This window comes from Perissodus microlepis, chromosome 14, assembly GCF_051167445.1.
Source record: "Perissodus microlepis isolate ML-2025 ecotype Zambia chromosome 14, ASM5116744v1, whole genome shotgun sequence".
Classification (NCBI taxonomy): Eukaryota; Metazoa; Chordata; class Actinopteri; order Cichliformes; family Cichlidae; genus Perissodus; species Perissodus microlepis.
This window is the reverse complement of record NC_140474.1, coordinates 17,416,025-17,431,045: the sequence shown is the minus strand read 5'-3', so window position 1 is coordinate 17,431,045 and position 15,021 is coordinate 17,416,025. Positions and strand designations below refer to the sequence as shown.

General features: G+C 36.9%; 1 protein-coding gene and 1 long non-coding RNA gene across 2 annotated transcripts; one reads left to right on the top strand and one right to left on the bottom strand.

Annotated features, from left to right (window-relative positions):
* Window positions 1-2,410: 2,410 nt before the first annotated feature.
* On the top strand, window positions 2,411-6,465 carry LOC146373770 (uncharacterized). The gene is made up of 4 exons (XR_014802257.1): window positions 2,411-3,479; window positions 4,286-4,420; window positions 5,431-5,458; window positions 5,576-6,465. It is a non-coding gene; the product is annotated as an uncharacterized LOC146373770 (long non-coding RNA).
* Window positions 6,466-6,499: 34 nt separating this feature from the next.
* il10ra (interleukin 10 receptor, alpha) lies at window positions 6,500-12,465 on the bottom strand. Its single transcript, XM_084951426.1, has 7 exons — window positions 12,142-12,465; window positions 11,492-11,615; window positions 11,147-11,316; window positions 10,904-11,049; window positions 10,586-10,751; window positions 10,165-10,283; window positions 6,500-10,009 (listed from the first exon to the last, which is right to left on the bottom strand). Exons 1-7 carry the CDS (start codon window positions 12,227-12,229, stop codon window positions 9,101-9,103), a joined length of 1,722 nt encoding a protein of 573 aa, XP_084807552.1. The 5' UTR covers window positions 12,230-12,465; the 3' UTR covers window positions 6,500-9,100.
* Between the last annotated feature and the right edge of the window lie 2,556 nt (window positions 12,466-15,021).

Below are 15,021 nucleotides of genomic sequence, written 5' to 3'. Positions count from 1 at the left end.
TAAAATACAGGGTGGGGCATTTATATGGATACACCGTAATAAAATGGGAATGGTCGGTGGTATTAAAGTCCTGTTTGTGGCACATTAGTATATGTGAGGGGGCAAACTCCTCAAGATGTGTTTCCCTCTTTATGCACTGAAGCTGGCACGTTCCCTGAGTTTTTCCAGTAAGATGGTGCACCACCACATTATGGGTGCCAGGTCCGAGCATTCCTAGATGAACAGTTTCCTGGAAAGTGGATTGGTCATCGTGGGCCAGTTGAATGGTCCCCAAGGTCTCCCGATCCGACCCCCTTAGACTTTTATCTTTGAGGTCATCTGAAGGCAATTGTCTATGGTGTGAAGATACGAGATGTGCAGCACCTGAAACTACGGATACTGGATGCCTGTGCTGGCATTTCTCCTGCGGTGTTGCTATCGGTGTGTGAAGAGTGGGAGAAGAGGGTTGCATTGACAGTCCAACACAATGGGCAGCACATTGAACACATTTTATAAGTGGTTAGAAACTTGTAAATAACTCATGAAAGAATAAAGTTACATTGAAACCAAGCACACCATTGTTTTTCTTGTGACATTACCAATAAGTTTGATGTGTCATATGGCCCTCTTCCTATTGGAAAAACAAAAGTTGTATCCAAGATGGCCGACTTCTAAATGGCCACCATGGTCACCACCCATCTTGAGGAGTTTGCCCCCTCACATATACTAATGTGACACAAACAGGACTTTAATATCACCAACCATCCCCATTTTATTACGGTGTATCCATATAAATGGCCCATCCTGTAGATGCAAAACTTAAGAAAGGCCTCAACAGTCACCATATTGTTGTTATTAGGAAAACCAATATATGCACTACAGTTTTGCAAAAAAGATTACTGAAAGAAAAAAAAAAGAAAGATAAAAAATAAGGCTCAAAATAAAAAATACTGTTAATCATGTTACTACAAATAACAATAGACATCAAACTAACATTTTCTGTTTGATAGAAATTGCAAAGCAAAGTGCTCAAATATCAGGTTTAGTTTTGCCTGCATATTTCAGTCAGACATCTGGCTTTGGGTGTAGGTACTGCACCCGGCAGCGTTGCTCTGTGAGCCAAGCTTCTAATAAGCAAGCAGCAGCACATCAGCAACGTGCAGCCACAGGAATGCAGTGACTGGGCATACATTGCCAGAGGTCAAAATAGATAAAACTGCAGTCAGTCAGGATCACTGTGCACATATAGATGGTTTGGGACTACAGGTTACACTGTTAGTCTCGATACATGTGATACAAACTTTCTTGTTTACTGTTCACATGCAAAGTGCCACAAATACATTTGTGCAACAAATATAAGCAACAAGCCAGTAGAGCAAGATATTTTGTCACCCCTCCACAGCAGATCAATGATGGTAAGAAGTGCGGGTGAATGTCTTATAGTTTCAATACTTATTTAACTGTTAAAAGCTAACGCTTACTGTGATGATTATCTTATTTTAAGAACAACAGGAAGTAAATGTCATTATGGTTAAAATTTTGGATGATTTAAAATTGTGACCTTATGATGCTGCGCAAGTAAAGTCAGTGAACTACAAAAACCCTCAGGAGCCAGAACTGAGGGCAAATACTGTTAATGTGGCTGGTCGAGTGAAACTAGACTGGCTAAGCGAGATAAATAATACGCAAACTAATAATTCAAAAGTGGAGCACAACTGCAACACCAATTTCTTTGCTCTCTTTTGGTTCCTTTCGATAAGCAGGAATTTTCCCACAAGTAAATGCTACAATTCCACATCATAAATACCTGGAGATGAAACAGCATTAAGGGTAGAAAAGTTGAATAACGGAAGGAAAAATAAAAGGGCTAAATGTGTTACTGAGGTAACACATTTAGCTCAAATTCCAGATAAATGTGGAGGTGTTAAAGACATTTTGATCTGGGTTTGTCAGCAGCAAGAGAATGTGTCACATTTATCAGTTTAAGATATGCAGTTAGGGAAGGCATTTAACTTGCTGTGCAGCGTTGTGGTTTGCATTTTGTGATTAGGCTCGTGATGTCAGAATATGATTCACTCAGACAGTTTTAATAACAGGAAACATTTAACCACTGGTAATGGCTCGTGCATAAGTGTCAGCACGTCTTTTAGACTTGTTTTGCACAGTACTTGTTAAATTGTGGTGAGTTTATAGCAACCATTTTCTATTCTCATGTACAACAACACACAGATAGACAAAATATGCACAATATAATATAACAACATACAATATACATAGGCTCACTATCAAGAAAACCTGTGAAGGACAAAAAATATAAAAATGAATCCCAAAAGGTTCACTTTAAGGTCCTGGAGCTGGTGGGTCACTGCACTGGATTCTCCTTGTATATTCTACAGAAGCCCACCTATTATGTGACACTTTCACAGGGAAAAAACTGAAAATAAAAAAACAACTAGCCAATAACAAAAAATTATCTTCTGGCTGGAAACTTTTATTTTAAACTTGTGACTTTTTACACTTATACAAAACCTTTGCAGCATGTTGTATTTTCAGACTTCTTTGTATGCAACTTGTGACTCAATACCAATACTGCTTTTTGACTCAGATCTATTCATATGCTGTTTCACCCAGGTAAAATTTGGTTTCACTTACTGTTTGCTGTCACAAAGATGTGTGATAACTCAGCCATCCAGCAGGAGTCCCAATGCACCACCTAATTCAGGTGTCAAATAGATGGATAGTAAATGAACAGGATTTTATGTAGAAGACTTTTCTACTCAACTTGAGAACTTAAAGCAGTTTGTATAACATGCCTCATTCACCCATTCATACAATCACTTTTTCCTACATTTAAGTACTTTATATCAGGAGCATCCTGGGGTTCAGTCTCATGCCTAAGATACTGATACAGGGGCAAATACAGGGACTGCAGTCTTTATCTTAATGGCAAAGAGAGCCAGAGATTTAACTACCAATCTTACAGTTAGTAGATTGCTCTATGTCCTGATTTAAAGTCACAAAATAGTCTCATCACAAATGTAAGGCTCTATGTTCAACATAGTATTCTTAAAGCTTAACTTTCTATTTTTGAGTTTGCGTGCCCGGTTATTTAATCATCAAACTGGTGACTGATTTGTTAAAAGGTTTTCCACTGCTCGCAGAGTGACAATGCAAAAGGAATGACAGGCCAGTAGAACCACTTCTATTGTTCTAGCAATTGTTAATGAAGGTAGGGTAGAGGAGGTGGAGAATATAGAAAGAAGATGAACCGGTTTTAAAGCATGACTGGTATGGGGACATGGAAAAGCAGATGCAGGAAAAGAGAGCAGACGACAGAGAACCTTTGGTCTAGTTCACAGTTGAGGCAAATAACTTAAAAAAGGCTGATGTAAAGTCGAGAAAGTGAGTGACACAGATCAACTCCAAACAGACGGGGGAGACTCAAAGAAAGAAAACTGATAACAACAGTCATCCTGAGAAATCAACTATGGGGAATGGTGGTAAGAGTCTTTAAGCTGAGATACCTTTTTTTAGTTTTGTTTACAGTAAATGTGACACACGCGAGAAAGTATCAAAAACTGTTCTGTGTAATGACTCAGATTTATCTTTCTTGTCACATACTGGACTTTCGCAGAAAGTTTTCTTCAAACTTCATTTCTTTCTTGTTTTTTCTATAGATACACTGCCTTTAAATGTGTTGCTGGTTTTGCTTTTCTGTTTCATACAGTGACTAGGCGTTTTACATGCATTATGTATTACAAGCTGTCACCTTTTAACTTACAGAGATCTTTCTTGAAAGCTGTTAACGGTTCTGGAAGTTTATAAAGAGTTTATGGTGTGATACTTGTTTTTATTGAAAGCAATACTCTTAACTGTCTGTACACTTGGTCTCTCAGTTTTGCATCAAAGAGAACCACAATGGCAATGGCCAGTTTTATTTTTTGCTACAGATTGATTTTCCAATTAGAATCAGGGACAATATTCATTCAAAACAAACACACACACACACACACACACACACACACACACACACACACACACACACACACACACATATATATATATGTATATATATATATATATATATATATATATATATATATATATATATATATATATATTGATCTAATTAGGCCCAAGAAACTAGACAGACTGTTTGGTAATTAATTTTTGTTAGAAATACCCCATGAAATTCAATTTCCGTGTCATTTAAAACCTTGTTTATTATTATTTACATGCCTGTAAGGCTATTGGAAAATGTATTAGTCTGTAGTATTGATCTAATTAACTAATTTTCTATTTGCAGAAAGCAGAGTAAACTCAACGGCCGTTGGGATTCTTGTTGGCTTTGGAATCCTGTTCATTCTATTCACCATAGGCATTGTACAATTCTGCTGCAAGTACAAATGTAAAAAGTGTAAAAAATGCTGCAAGAAAAAAGGTGAGATAACAAAAGCATACTTCTTCTTGTCTCCTTTTGGTCACGAAGAATATAGCTTGTGTCTACAGCATCTCTGCTGCTTCCCCAATTAAAAAACGTACACTTAATCAAGTCTAACAGTCATTATAAGTCATTATACTAACCACTGACTGTGAGTAACAAGGGTATTGAATTCATAAAACAAATCAACTTTTTTTGCATCACAAATTTGCATCACAAATTGTGAAATTCTCATTTCTTTATATTTTGCTTCCAAAGAGCCAAAGTTTTTCTTTGGACAATGTCCGCTTTTTAGCTCCAGTCCTTGTACCTTCCCATTTTCAGATTTTTTTGTTTGCTCGTTTTGTTTGTTAAGCCACTTCAAACTGAAGTAAATTACATTGAGTAATTCAAGCATAAAAAAAGCAACTAACTCAAGGGATGAGCCAGTGTTGTATGGAGACATAGCATAAATTTAGAATCTGAAAGTCACGTTCTTAAGAAAGAGGAAACAATCCAGCAAAGGATTGTTTCCTGACAGATGCATCTGGCTCTTCAGCTGATCGATCTACTGTGCACTAAGGCTTAATCAGAAATGGTGTCAGTGGAAAGGTGGCTTTCAAGTAGCCATGCTTAAGAAAGGGAAAAAGGGAGAAAAGGTTGAGGTATGTGAGACTGAAGATCAGTGGCAACAAAAAAGTTGAACTTTCCAAATATGAAATTTTTGGTTCTATTCAAAGTCAGTATGTACAGGAGGTCAAGAGAGAGTCAGTTCCACAGAAGTGGAATGAACCCGCTTATTTTTCAGAAACATCGATTTCAACATGCACAAAAAAGGAAAATAAAAGAAACTATCCACATGGTGTAATAATTTGACTGAAACAACTCTCTAAATATCCTTCTGAAACTGTCATATGTGTGGTTAAATGCTTGACTGCATCACTGCCCAGCAGTAATGCTATAGCATGATAAAGCCACCACACTATTGTGCTTTAGAAACCTTACTTATTATGTCTCCTTTTATTCTGTAGCTCCATCGGTGAAAGACAAAGTGCTCACGTAAGTAGATTTTTTCAACAATGACCTTTGAGTGTAGACCTTTCACATCATTTTAAAAGTTTTATTTCCTCCTTTGCTTCATGATCACATGGGTACTTTTGATTTTATGCTTCACAGCAAAGTCGGCCTGAAGAAGGCTCCCCCTCCCTTCTCCATTAGCAGAAGCATGAAATAACATCTTGTCTGTGTTTCGATCATCACCTTGATGGAAGGCATTCAGTCGTTTGTCACTTTCCTACACACCACCTACCTTTTTTCAACATGTATGGCTCTGTTCCTGCTTGTTATTTGCTGCTTTATGTTGGTGTAAAAGCCTGAGGAAAACCCAGACTGAGGGGTTTGTTTACCATGTTACTTTTTGATTCCTTTTGATTATATTTGTATCATGCAACAACTTTATTCTATAGTTATGTTTAAGAAAATGCAAACTTTTTCTTAAAACAAGGAGAGGTGTTGCATTTTTTTCTGTATATGCAGAACTATGTTGCTGTTAATATCATGTGATTTTAAGAATATAAAATACATGTAAATAAATATTTGCGTCCAATTTCGCACTGGCAGTTTTGTTGTGTGTCATGAGAAACTGACAAGATGTTGTGGTGTCCCGTGATACAGATTTGAGTATGCACACACATATGCACACACACCAATGGGAGGAAGCATATATACACTTGTATTGCAGAAGAGATTTTTTTTTTTGCATTGAAGGCAGAATATCAACAACTCAACCACAGCAACACGGCAGTTTTCTGGTAAGCTGCAGGTGACTTCCCTCCTAATGCACATGCACATAATGGTTCCTTTCTGATACTTGTGATAGTTGGTAGAGTCCTTATAGTCTCATTATTTTATTTCCCATAATGAAACTGAACCTTGTCTAACTCATGTATTGAAAAAACAATGACCTCTCTGAGGTGGGGGTGAATAAATGTCATCTTTTGAATTCAGTGAAAATGAGTCATATCTCACAAAAGACAAAAGTTTTTCCACAACCGAAATAGTTTTAGATGGTTTTTAACTCAAACTGTAAAAACAAACCTTCATATCTGTACAACAATACACTTACATTCTCTACTAAAGCTCTAAAATAGAAAATATAATGTATTAACTTTTCAGTGCCCAAAATATTTCACTGACTGCACATAAATTTGCATGTGAAGATATTTGCAGTCACTGATCATTGGATATGCATGGATTAGTGAACTGACAAAAATCAGCTATGAAACCACGGGGAAATGCATAAACCTTTTGGTTTTAGACATTGAGGTCTTATATCTTCACAACATCACTCAGATATATTTTTTTTAAGACAAAGATATTTCACGTAGTTTAACAAGTCTCAAAATATGAGTCAGCAAAGAGTAAATATAAGATTACATGCAAAACTGTCTTTTCTAATAGTAATTCTGAAACAGTTCCAATACTCTGGTTAACATTTAACATTTAATATTTATTGTTTTTATTGGTAAACACCACCAAAAATAGGTAAATAAAAGTTGTTCTTTTTTTTACTTGGGTTCAGATTTAGATTTGCCGTTGTTTTATTGCAGGAATATTAGATTCTCAGCACTGAACAGTTGTATTGTTAAGGATTTTCTATAGTAGGATAGCAGTTTATTGACTCAGTGATTAAATGGAGAACAGTTCCATATTTTCGTTATTTCATTGGGAATTAAGCTGGCGATCATGTGAGGAAGGCTTTTCATTTTTTTGATGAAAAGATGAAAACTGAGACTCTTCTTTTAATGTGTTTTATTTCTGTGATGTTAGTCTTTGCTGGCAACATAAGATAAAGCATAAGCTGCACTATAGTTCTTGTGATACCTGCCATAACTTGTCTATGCATTTGCTCTAGTACTGTAAGTACAGTAACTTCTCAACAGAGAAGGATTTAATCTAGCAATAATGGGAAAAACAAAGTGACATGTTTCTCCTTGTTAACTAATGTGGGTGTAGGCATATTTTGAAATCATACAGAGAACAAAACCCAGTTTTGGAAGTTTTGTGTTGCATTTTAATTGTCTTAAAATTAGCCAAATATTTTTCCAGTTTTGGTAATTGAACCGGGAGTTCCCCTCAAGTTCAATTACCAACCTGGAGAATGCACAGACATTCAAAAAAGTAGGGGAACAGTAGGAGCGCAAAAAGAAAGTTTTACCACAGGAATTCCCAACATGTTAACGTTCTACAATAATCATCAGTGTATATGTAAAAATATTATGATAAGTTGCATGAAACTGTCTTACTTCCCTGTATGCAGTTTATGCATAGAATACTTGTCACAGGATTCCCCTAATGCTGTGTTTCGTGTATGGAAATCAACCCATATTGACAATATTCATTCTCTTCTCGGGACTTTTTAGAAATGGGGTAAGGCCTGACAGAGGAAGTGTTTGTTTCTCAGTTTAGAAGCTTCAAAACCACTGACCTGGTTCCTGTACATAATTTGCATATGGAGATCCCTAGTAGCCTACAGATTGTCTTGTGTAATGGTTCTTTAAAGAAGGTATCATTTTGTTGTCTCAGGGTTTTCCTTGGGTTTTCTTTAGTCATGGTTTCTGAAAACAACATGTCGTCTGTCAACTGGTTTCACTGATTTGTGAGTGTCTAAAAATAATCTTCGCTTAAATCTAAATTGGATAAAACGTTTGCTGTTCAACAAAATACTTTGCAATGCTACATAAAGTTGCAGGTGACTGGATAAGACTTAAATTCAAATGAAAAGAGTTTGACTTTTTAACTTAATTTAATAATTCTTTTCAAAAAATATTTTCACGTTCCACTTTCACTTTTTCCACTTTTCACTCACTGTTTAGCTAGGTTTAGGCATTGTTTTTAGGAATCTTGGCAACATATGAATTTTACAGACTAGTCCAAGTTTTAATCATGAGTAGCACATGTATCAACAAAGACATTAAATAAATAGACCAATAAATAGATTGAACAAAGAAGTAGCTGGTCTTATAAGCACAAACATGAAAATATTTTGCCATGTAAGAAAACATGAAAGAGAATCAGACACAAAATGCTCTTTATATCAAAGTTTGCTTGTTAAGTAACGTGAAACCACTTGTTATTGTAAAAAGTTTGTGGATTGATTAAGTATCACGAAACTGTGTGAATTAAACACACTGCTGAGAAATAAGAACATTCTCATGTGGGCAACTGCAATAAAGTTCATTGTTGGCGGCGATGAAATCACAAAATGTCCAAGAGCACATAACTATCAAGCCGTTTCTCTTCAGTGCTCCCCACACAGTTTCACTTCCGGCAGACAACACATTAGTCAGTTGTAAATAGACTCAGTGAAACAGGGTTAAAAAGGGCGTTTCTTAGAATCTTCTCAGTCTTCATAATCTCCCAAGACTCCTTCCAACAGTTACCAGTCAGTAGCTCTGTAATCTAACCTCTGTTTCCTTCCTACAGTATGTTCAGTAACTGCCTGTTAACCACTCGGTTTTATCCCCAAGATTTCCGCATGTTTTTTCACTTTCTGGCACTGGAACATTTTACCTCACTCTAGTGCTTCTGTTTCATTAAGTGTAGAAAATGTGAGTTTATTGCTCCAGTATTGCACTGTAACATGCGGTGGCAGGATTTTTTTCTTTTTAAATAAAGTGTTTTGTCACATCTCACAGTTTATCAGTCAATTTTCAGCTGTACATCGCAGAGAGAAAGGGACACATTGTTCATATTGAAGTCCTGCCCACACTTCACTAAGGGCAGTGGGGACAGAGAGGTCAGCAGAGGAAAATCCCTCAGTGGAAAGATTGATTCTAAGTCATCCATCATGTGTGTGTCAGTTTGTTTCTCTCTAGAGTAACCTGGATGTGTAACATCTCCTTTGTAAGAGTCTATTAAATCAGATTGGCTTACAAGTAGTCCATTTTCAATAGACACTTTTCTATATTGTTTGATGACTTTGGTTTCATCGTGGCCTTGCTGATGACACCAAATGCACTGACCAGCTCCTGAACAGATACACGACTGAGGCCCAGCTCTGTAGCCCGTGACCACCTCGGCCAAAACCAAGTCTGGAAGTATCTGTTTAAATGTTTCCTCGTTATCAGAAGCTTGCATCTGCACATCTGAAGGACTCTGGCTGCGATAGTTGCCTCCAGCAGCAGACTCTTTTAGAGGCCCACTGTCCTGCCCATCCAGGTTAATGCAAGAAATCATCTGGCAGCCCAGACCCACCCCACTGTCCTCTCTTTTCCGAATGGAATCAGCCCGCTCATTCTCAAGTGGGTAATCTGTTTGGCTGCTAGTTGTGCTTTCAGGTCCTCCCATGCTTCCACAGCCACTGTCATCTTGTCTTGTTGGCGGATTCTCTTCAATGTTTGAGTTAGACTCCAAACTGAGCCCACTATCCATGCTGGTCCTCCTCTCCTCTTCTTCATTGTCCTCTGTTACTGTAAGATGACTGATTGGGTCTTTCACACCATCTTTCATGTCTTTTCTGTATGGTGACAGAAACCATCCTTTGTCTGTAACCACCTCCACAGTCCCATCTTCAACAGCTAGTGGAAGCCAGCCACTAGCAGGGGATTTCTAAGGTGAGTCAAAGAAAAAAGAAAATTAGGTTTGATTTATGAACCATTGGATTAGTGTACATTGTAAGATCTCTTTTCAAAATACTGTTTTTCTGTTTTCCAAATAGTTGACACTACAAGTGTGCACAGTTGTCTATAGTTTACTGTACTTACCAGTGCAGCAGGTGTTTTCTCTGGACGTTTCAGGTAACACAGCAGGAAGACTGCTATGACTGCAATTAATGCCAGCCCAACCACAAATGATAGGGATGATACGGCAATAATGTAATATTCTGAAAAGAGCAAAAGCACCAAAGAATTTACCAAATGTGAGTGTCTTGCTGAAAAAAAGCAAGGCTATAGCTGAGCTTATATCATACTAACAATGATACTTCATAAAGGTGTAATCTAAATCTAATCAAATCTACCACACGCAGTGGACGATAGATGCTTTATTAAGATTTGTTTTAATGCTGAAAATTTTTCAAATGTTTGGCATTTAGCTGCCATCCCTGTTTTCAGGCCCTGTGTAAATGTGATTTATAGGTGACGTATTTAATAATCTTCTTAAATAATCTACCATTTTTTTCTTTACCTTGCTCTGGCAACAGCAGACACTGTTTTTTGGAAACACTGCTGGTGGGGAGATTTCCACTGCCCTCTAACTTGATGCTGACACAGTACTCTTTACCCCAATGGAGAGAAGTGAAAGTAGTCTTCTGATCCTCTTCCGTGTCATCCTTCAAGTATGCCGTGGTATTCTGTAGGGCAAGAACATAATCAGCTGTTTTTTTCTTTAAATAAGCTTTAAATAATGAAAATAAGGGCAATTCATTATATTTTCCAGGCTTAAATTGTGAAGTTGTTGGAAAAGGTATAAAAACCTTATTGCTTTAACCTAATCCTAACCTACCTTATTATCTTGTCCTTTCTCCTCTAGGTAGATGGTGTACTTTAAACCAAAAGGAAAAATCTTCTTCAAAATGGGTTTTGGGTGAACAGAGACGGTTATAGTGCTGGATGTAGCCCACAATGTGAAGGAGGGAGGTTGCAGTTTGCCTATGATCAGAGAAAGGAAAGAAAATAATCTTATTATGTGTCTGAATTATTAATTAGGGCATTTTAATCTAAAAATAACACAACAAATTGTGCTTACTTTCATTCAGGAGAAATTTCTTACGAACCCAAATAGACTCATCACCCCCTGCTACCAGCTGAACTCTGACCTTGTAGCCAGATTCAAAATCAGTTATAAAACTGTTAAGGCTGCAGTAGGTATCATTAATCAGTGTGCAACTTGCCAACATGGCCCAGTCATCTTGGTACCTAAGGACAGAAAACAGTCACCAAAATAAAAATATGAACTTAAAAAAAGGTTTAGTAACTCTTAGTTGAAAAATGTAATTAATGTAATTAAAAAGAAATAAGGATAAGGAAGTTCAGAGATTGGCATATTGTAAGTCTGTAATAGGATTCTTACTGATATGTAAGTTAAACTTACTTTGCCATTTCCACATTGTAGTAATAGTTTGAAGGTGCATCTTCAGGTGTGTCCCAATGTAGTATTACATCGCCATCCAAAATTTTCACCATCACTTTGGCAGGACCAGGAATGCCCTCTGCTCCTGATATTGAAAAAAAGAGGTTAAGACGTACATTAATTGTTACAATAATGGAAGTTTAAAAAAAAAAATATATATATATATATATATATATATATACACATATCTTTTTCAAACACGAAGCTTCGAATTCCTGTATATAGGGAATGAGCTATAAAGTCAATGGTAATGTAAAACCCTCTGAACATATTCCGAAAGTGTTACTGCCAGACGTTTTTGTGTGAAACTTGTGGTCAAAAGCTGACAAGCTTTGATTTATGGGATCTCCAACTAAGTGACTCTGGGTTTTTTGGAAAGGGAACAGAATTTCCACTCTTGCCGTTCAGCTCATTTACTGGTATGATTGTATGAGGCTTCATCTGATCATAGAAATAATAAAAATATTATAAATGATCATGAAGGAAAAATATAGTACCTTCTAAATACTTTTTAAATCGTTATTTAAGTAAATGATCAACTGTGACTTTTTTCCGTAACTGGACATACTAAGTAAGATTACAAATAGAGCATAAGAAAAGCTTTTAATTACCTGACACAAGGCTCATGTAGATCATTAAGAAGACAAAACCCAGCAATTTGGCTTTGATATCCATTTCAAGTATCTGGAAATACACCATTTAGTTAGAATCCGGTTAGTAGTCGCCAATAGAGTCCCTTATTCCAATCATCACCGACAGAAACATCCAGCCTCCACAGTGGCTCTGTGTAACTGTACAGAAGAGCTAAACTAAACTGTTGATTAATATTAACAAGGAGGAAGCAGCTGTTTTCTGCTGATACTGTGCTGCCTACACATCTGCGGTACGAAGAAGAAGAGGCCCCTTGTTTTTCGAAAATGACTTTATTTACATAGTTCTCACCAAGTATCTTTGTCGCTCGCCTAACTCCCCTCCCTCTCAGATGATGAGTTTCCTGTTGTGACTATATCCATGACGTTGCTGCTAGTTTCATCTCCCGCTTGCTCTTGCCTTTCTCAACAAGAGAGCCTTTTTCTTCCTCTTTTGTTTTTTCTTTTCCCCTTTCCATGCTCTCACTGGGCTCATAATGTAATTAGTGTTGAGCACTATCAGAAAAAAAAACACAGTTGGAGTGTGTCTACACCAGATATGAGAAGAGGAAGTTTTCAGGAATTCCCCTTTCACTTTCCCCCCCCCCTAAAATGTAGGCAGTAGTTACTATCAAAGACTCATTCTGGTGTTTATCAGTTCACTTTGTATACTCTTTTGTTTATGTAATTTCTGTTTTTTCACTGACAAATATAAAATTTAAACTCAGGAAACTCGTCTTATCACTGGTTTCCTCTTTTAGGTTTTGTCTACCTTTTCCTGTGACACTTTGTTCAGCACGACCTCCTTTGTGGTTTGATGCATTGCATATGTTGTTTCTTTTTTTTCTTTTGCACTTAACCATGGCTGAAGATAGAAGAACAGAGACAACTAAAGATCTATGTTAATTATAGCCCCAGTTTGGGTGAATGTGCTTACTTTTCTGTACTAACACTTAAATAAATCAAAAATAAAGGTCTTGAAAGTCAGACTTCACTTGATGATAAGAATAAATCATTAGCTTGTGTGGATAACAGGCATATAGCTTCATCATGCATTAAGCCATATTAATATGTCGCCAGCATGCGAGTTATTATGTGTGATTAGGCAGCAATATTTTTCCATGTTCTTTAGAAACTTACATTATCTAACATGAGGGATGCAAGGCAACCTATATCTTTAAATATCACATGAATAAAGTATATACTTTTATCTACAGTATGTGTGCAAGAAACCACAGTGACTATCAGGCCTTATCTCTACACCTCATCCTACCCAAAATTTCAGTAGTTCAGTTCATTACTCCTGTTTTGCAGATTAACAAAGAAAGCTGACGGCGTAATGTGTGTTATGGGTAGATATATATCGATTTCTGGTTAAGAAATGACTCATAAAAATACCCCTTGTTAAACCGTTAACAATCACTTATTCCTGCACAATTCTCCGATTTTTCACTGTGTCCATCATTGTCTCTGCTGCATATCAAGGCTTAAAAGCGTCACATACAAATTACTTTTCTTCCTCTGTCTGCTGGATTCTGCTCATTCGTTACTGTAAATGTGTAAAGGGTATTGATTTACTGCTTAACATAAGTTCCCTAAAACAAATAGGACATAGACTGCTGAACCTGCAATGTCATCTAGCCTTCCTCATCTTTTTAAACTGTTTCAGGCTTTACCCAGTTTTTCCAACAAGAGAACGAGTCTGGTGCCCATGGGAGTACCACACTATTTCTTTTATTGTGATTGCATGTGACTTATGCTTAGTCCACTGAAACTGTATGAGAAAGAGGATTGGTTGGATCTAGCACAAACCTCAATATCTAAATTATACCAAAGAGAAATACATTGGGATGTTGATTTATTCAAGGAGCTTTTATCTAGATATACTTTAGTAAAGAGTGCCTTCCATTTCTGAGAAGTAGCTTTCTCTTAAAGTTAGCCATATATACCCCCATGTTTTCTCACCTCCTCCTCTCATGTGATTTCTTTTTAGTTTTACTTCCCAGTAAATGCAAACAGGGTCTCTGCAAAGCACACCACATCTCTATTTGATAATGTCAGGTGGACAGAGCCGCTGACTAAATGTGAGCTTTGGGGGAGGGAGTCTTTTTTAAAAGGTCACAAGATCAACTGCTGTTGTTCAGAACAGGGACTTTCTTGCAAGTCACTTTTTAAGTTATAAGTGCCCTTTGGCTTCATGCACAATAAGATCACCCTCTAGTGGTGTGAAAAGGTGCATCATAACAGTGAATACAGGGAGTGCAGAATTATTAGGCAAGTTGTATTTTTGAGGAATAATTTTATTATTGAACAACAACCATGTTCTCAATGAACCCAAAAAACCCATTAATATCAAAGCTGAATGTTTTTGGAAGTAGTTTTTAGTTTGTTTTTAGTTTTAGCTATTTTAGGGGGATATCTGTGTGTGCAGGTGACTATTACTGTGCACAATTATTAGGCAACTTAACAAAAAACAAATATATACCCATTTCAATTATTTATTTTTACCAGTGAAACCAATATAACATCTCCACATTCACAAATATACATTTCTGACATTCAAAAACAAAACAAAAACAAATCAGCAACCAATATAGCCACCTTTCTTTGCAAGGACACTCAAAAGCCTGCCATCCATGGATTCTGTCAGTGTTTTGATCTGTTCACCATCAACATTGCGTGCAGCAGCAACCACAGCCTGCCAGACACTGTTCAGAGAGGTGTACTGTTTTCCCTCCTTGTAAATCTCACATTTGATGATGGACCACAGGTTCTCAATGAGGTTCAGATCAGGTGAACAAGGAGGCCATGTCATTAGTTTTTCTTCTTTTATACCCTTTCTTGCCAGCCACGCTGTGGAGT

Excerpts from the sequence above, each read along its gene's own strand:
- il10ra (XM_084951426.1), bottom strand. The coding sequence starts at position 12,229 with ATGGTGTATTTCCAGATACTTGAAATGGATATCAAAGCCAAATTGCTG. Across the intron at positions 11,616-12,141 it reads CTACATGAGCCTTGTGTCAG|GAGCAGAGGGCATTCCTGGT; the intron begins GTAATTAAAAGC and ends TTTCAATATCAG. Across the intron at positions 10,284-10,585 it reads TCTGCTGTTGCCAGAGCAAG|AATATTACATTATTGCCGTA; the intron begins GTAAAGAAAAAA and ends TGCTCTTTTCAG.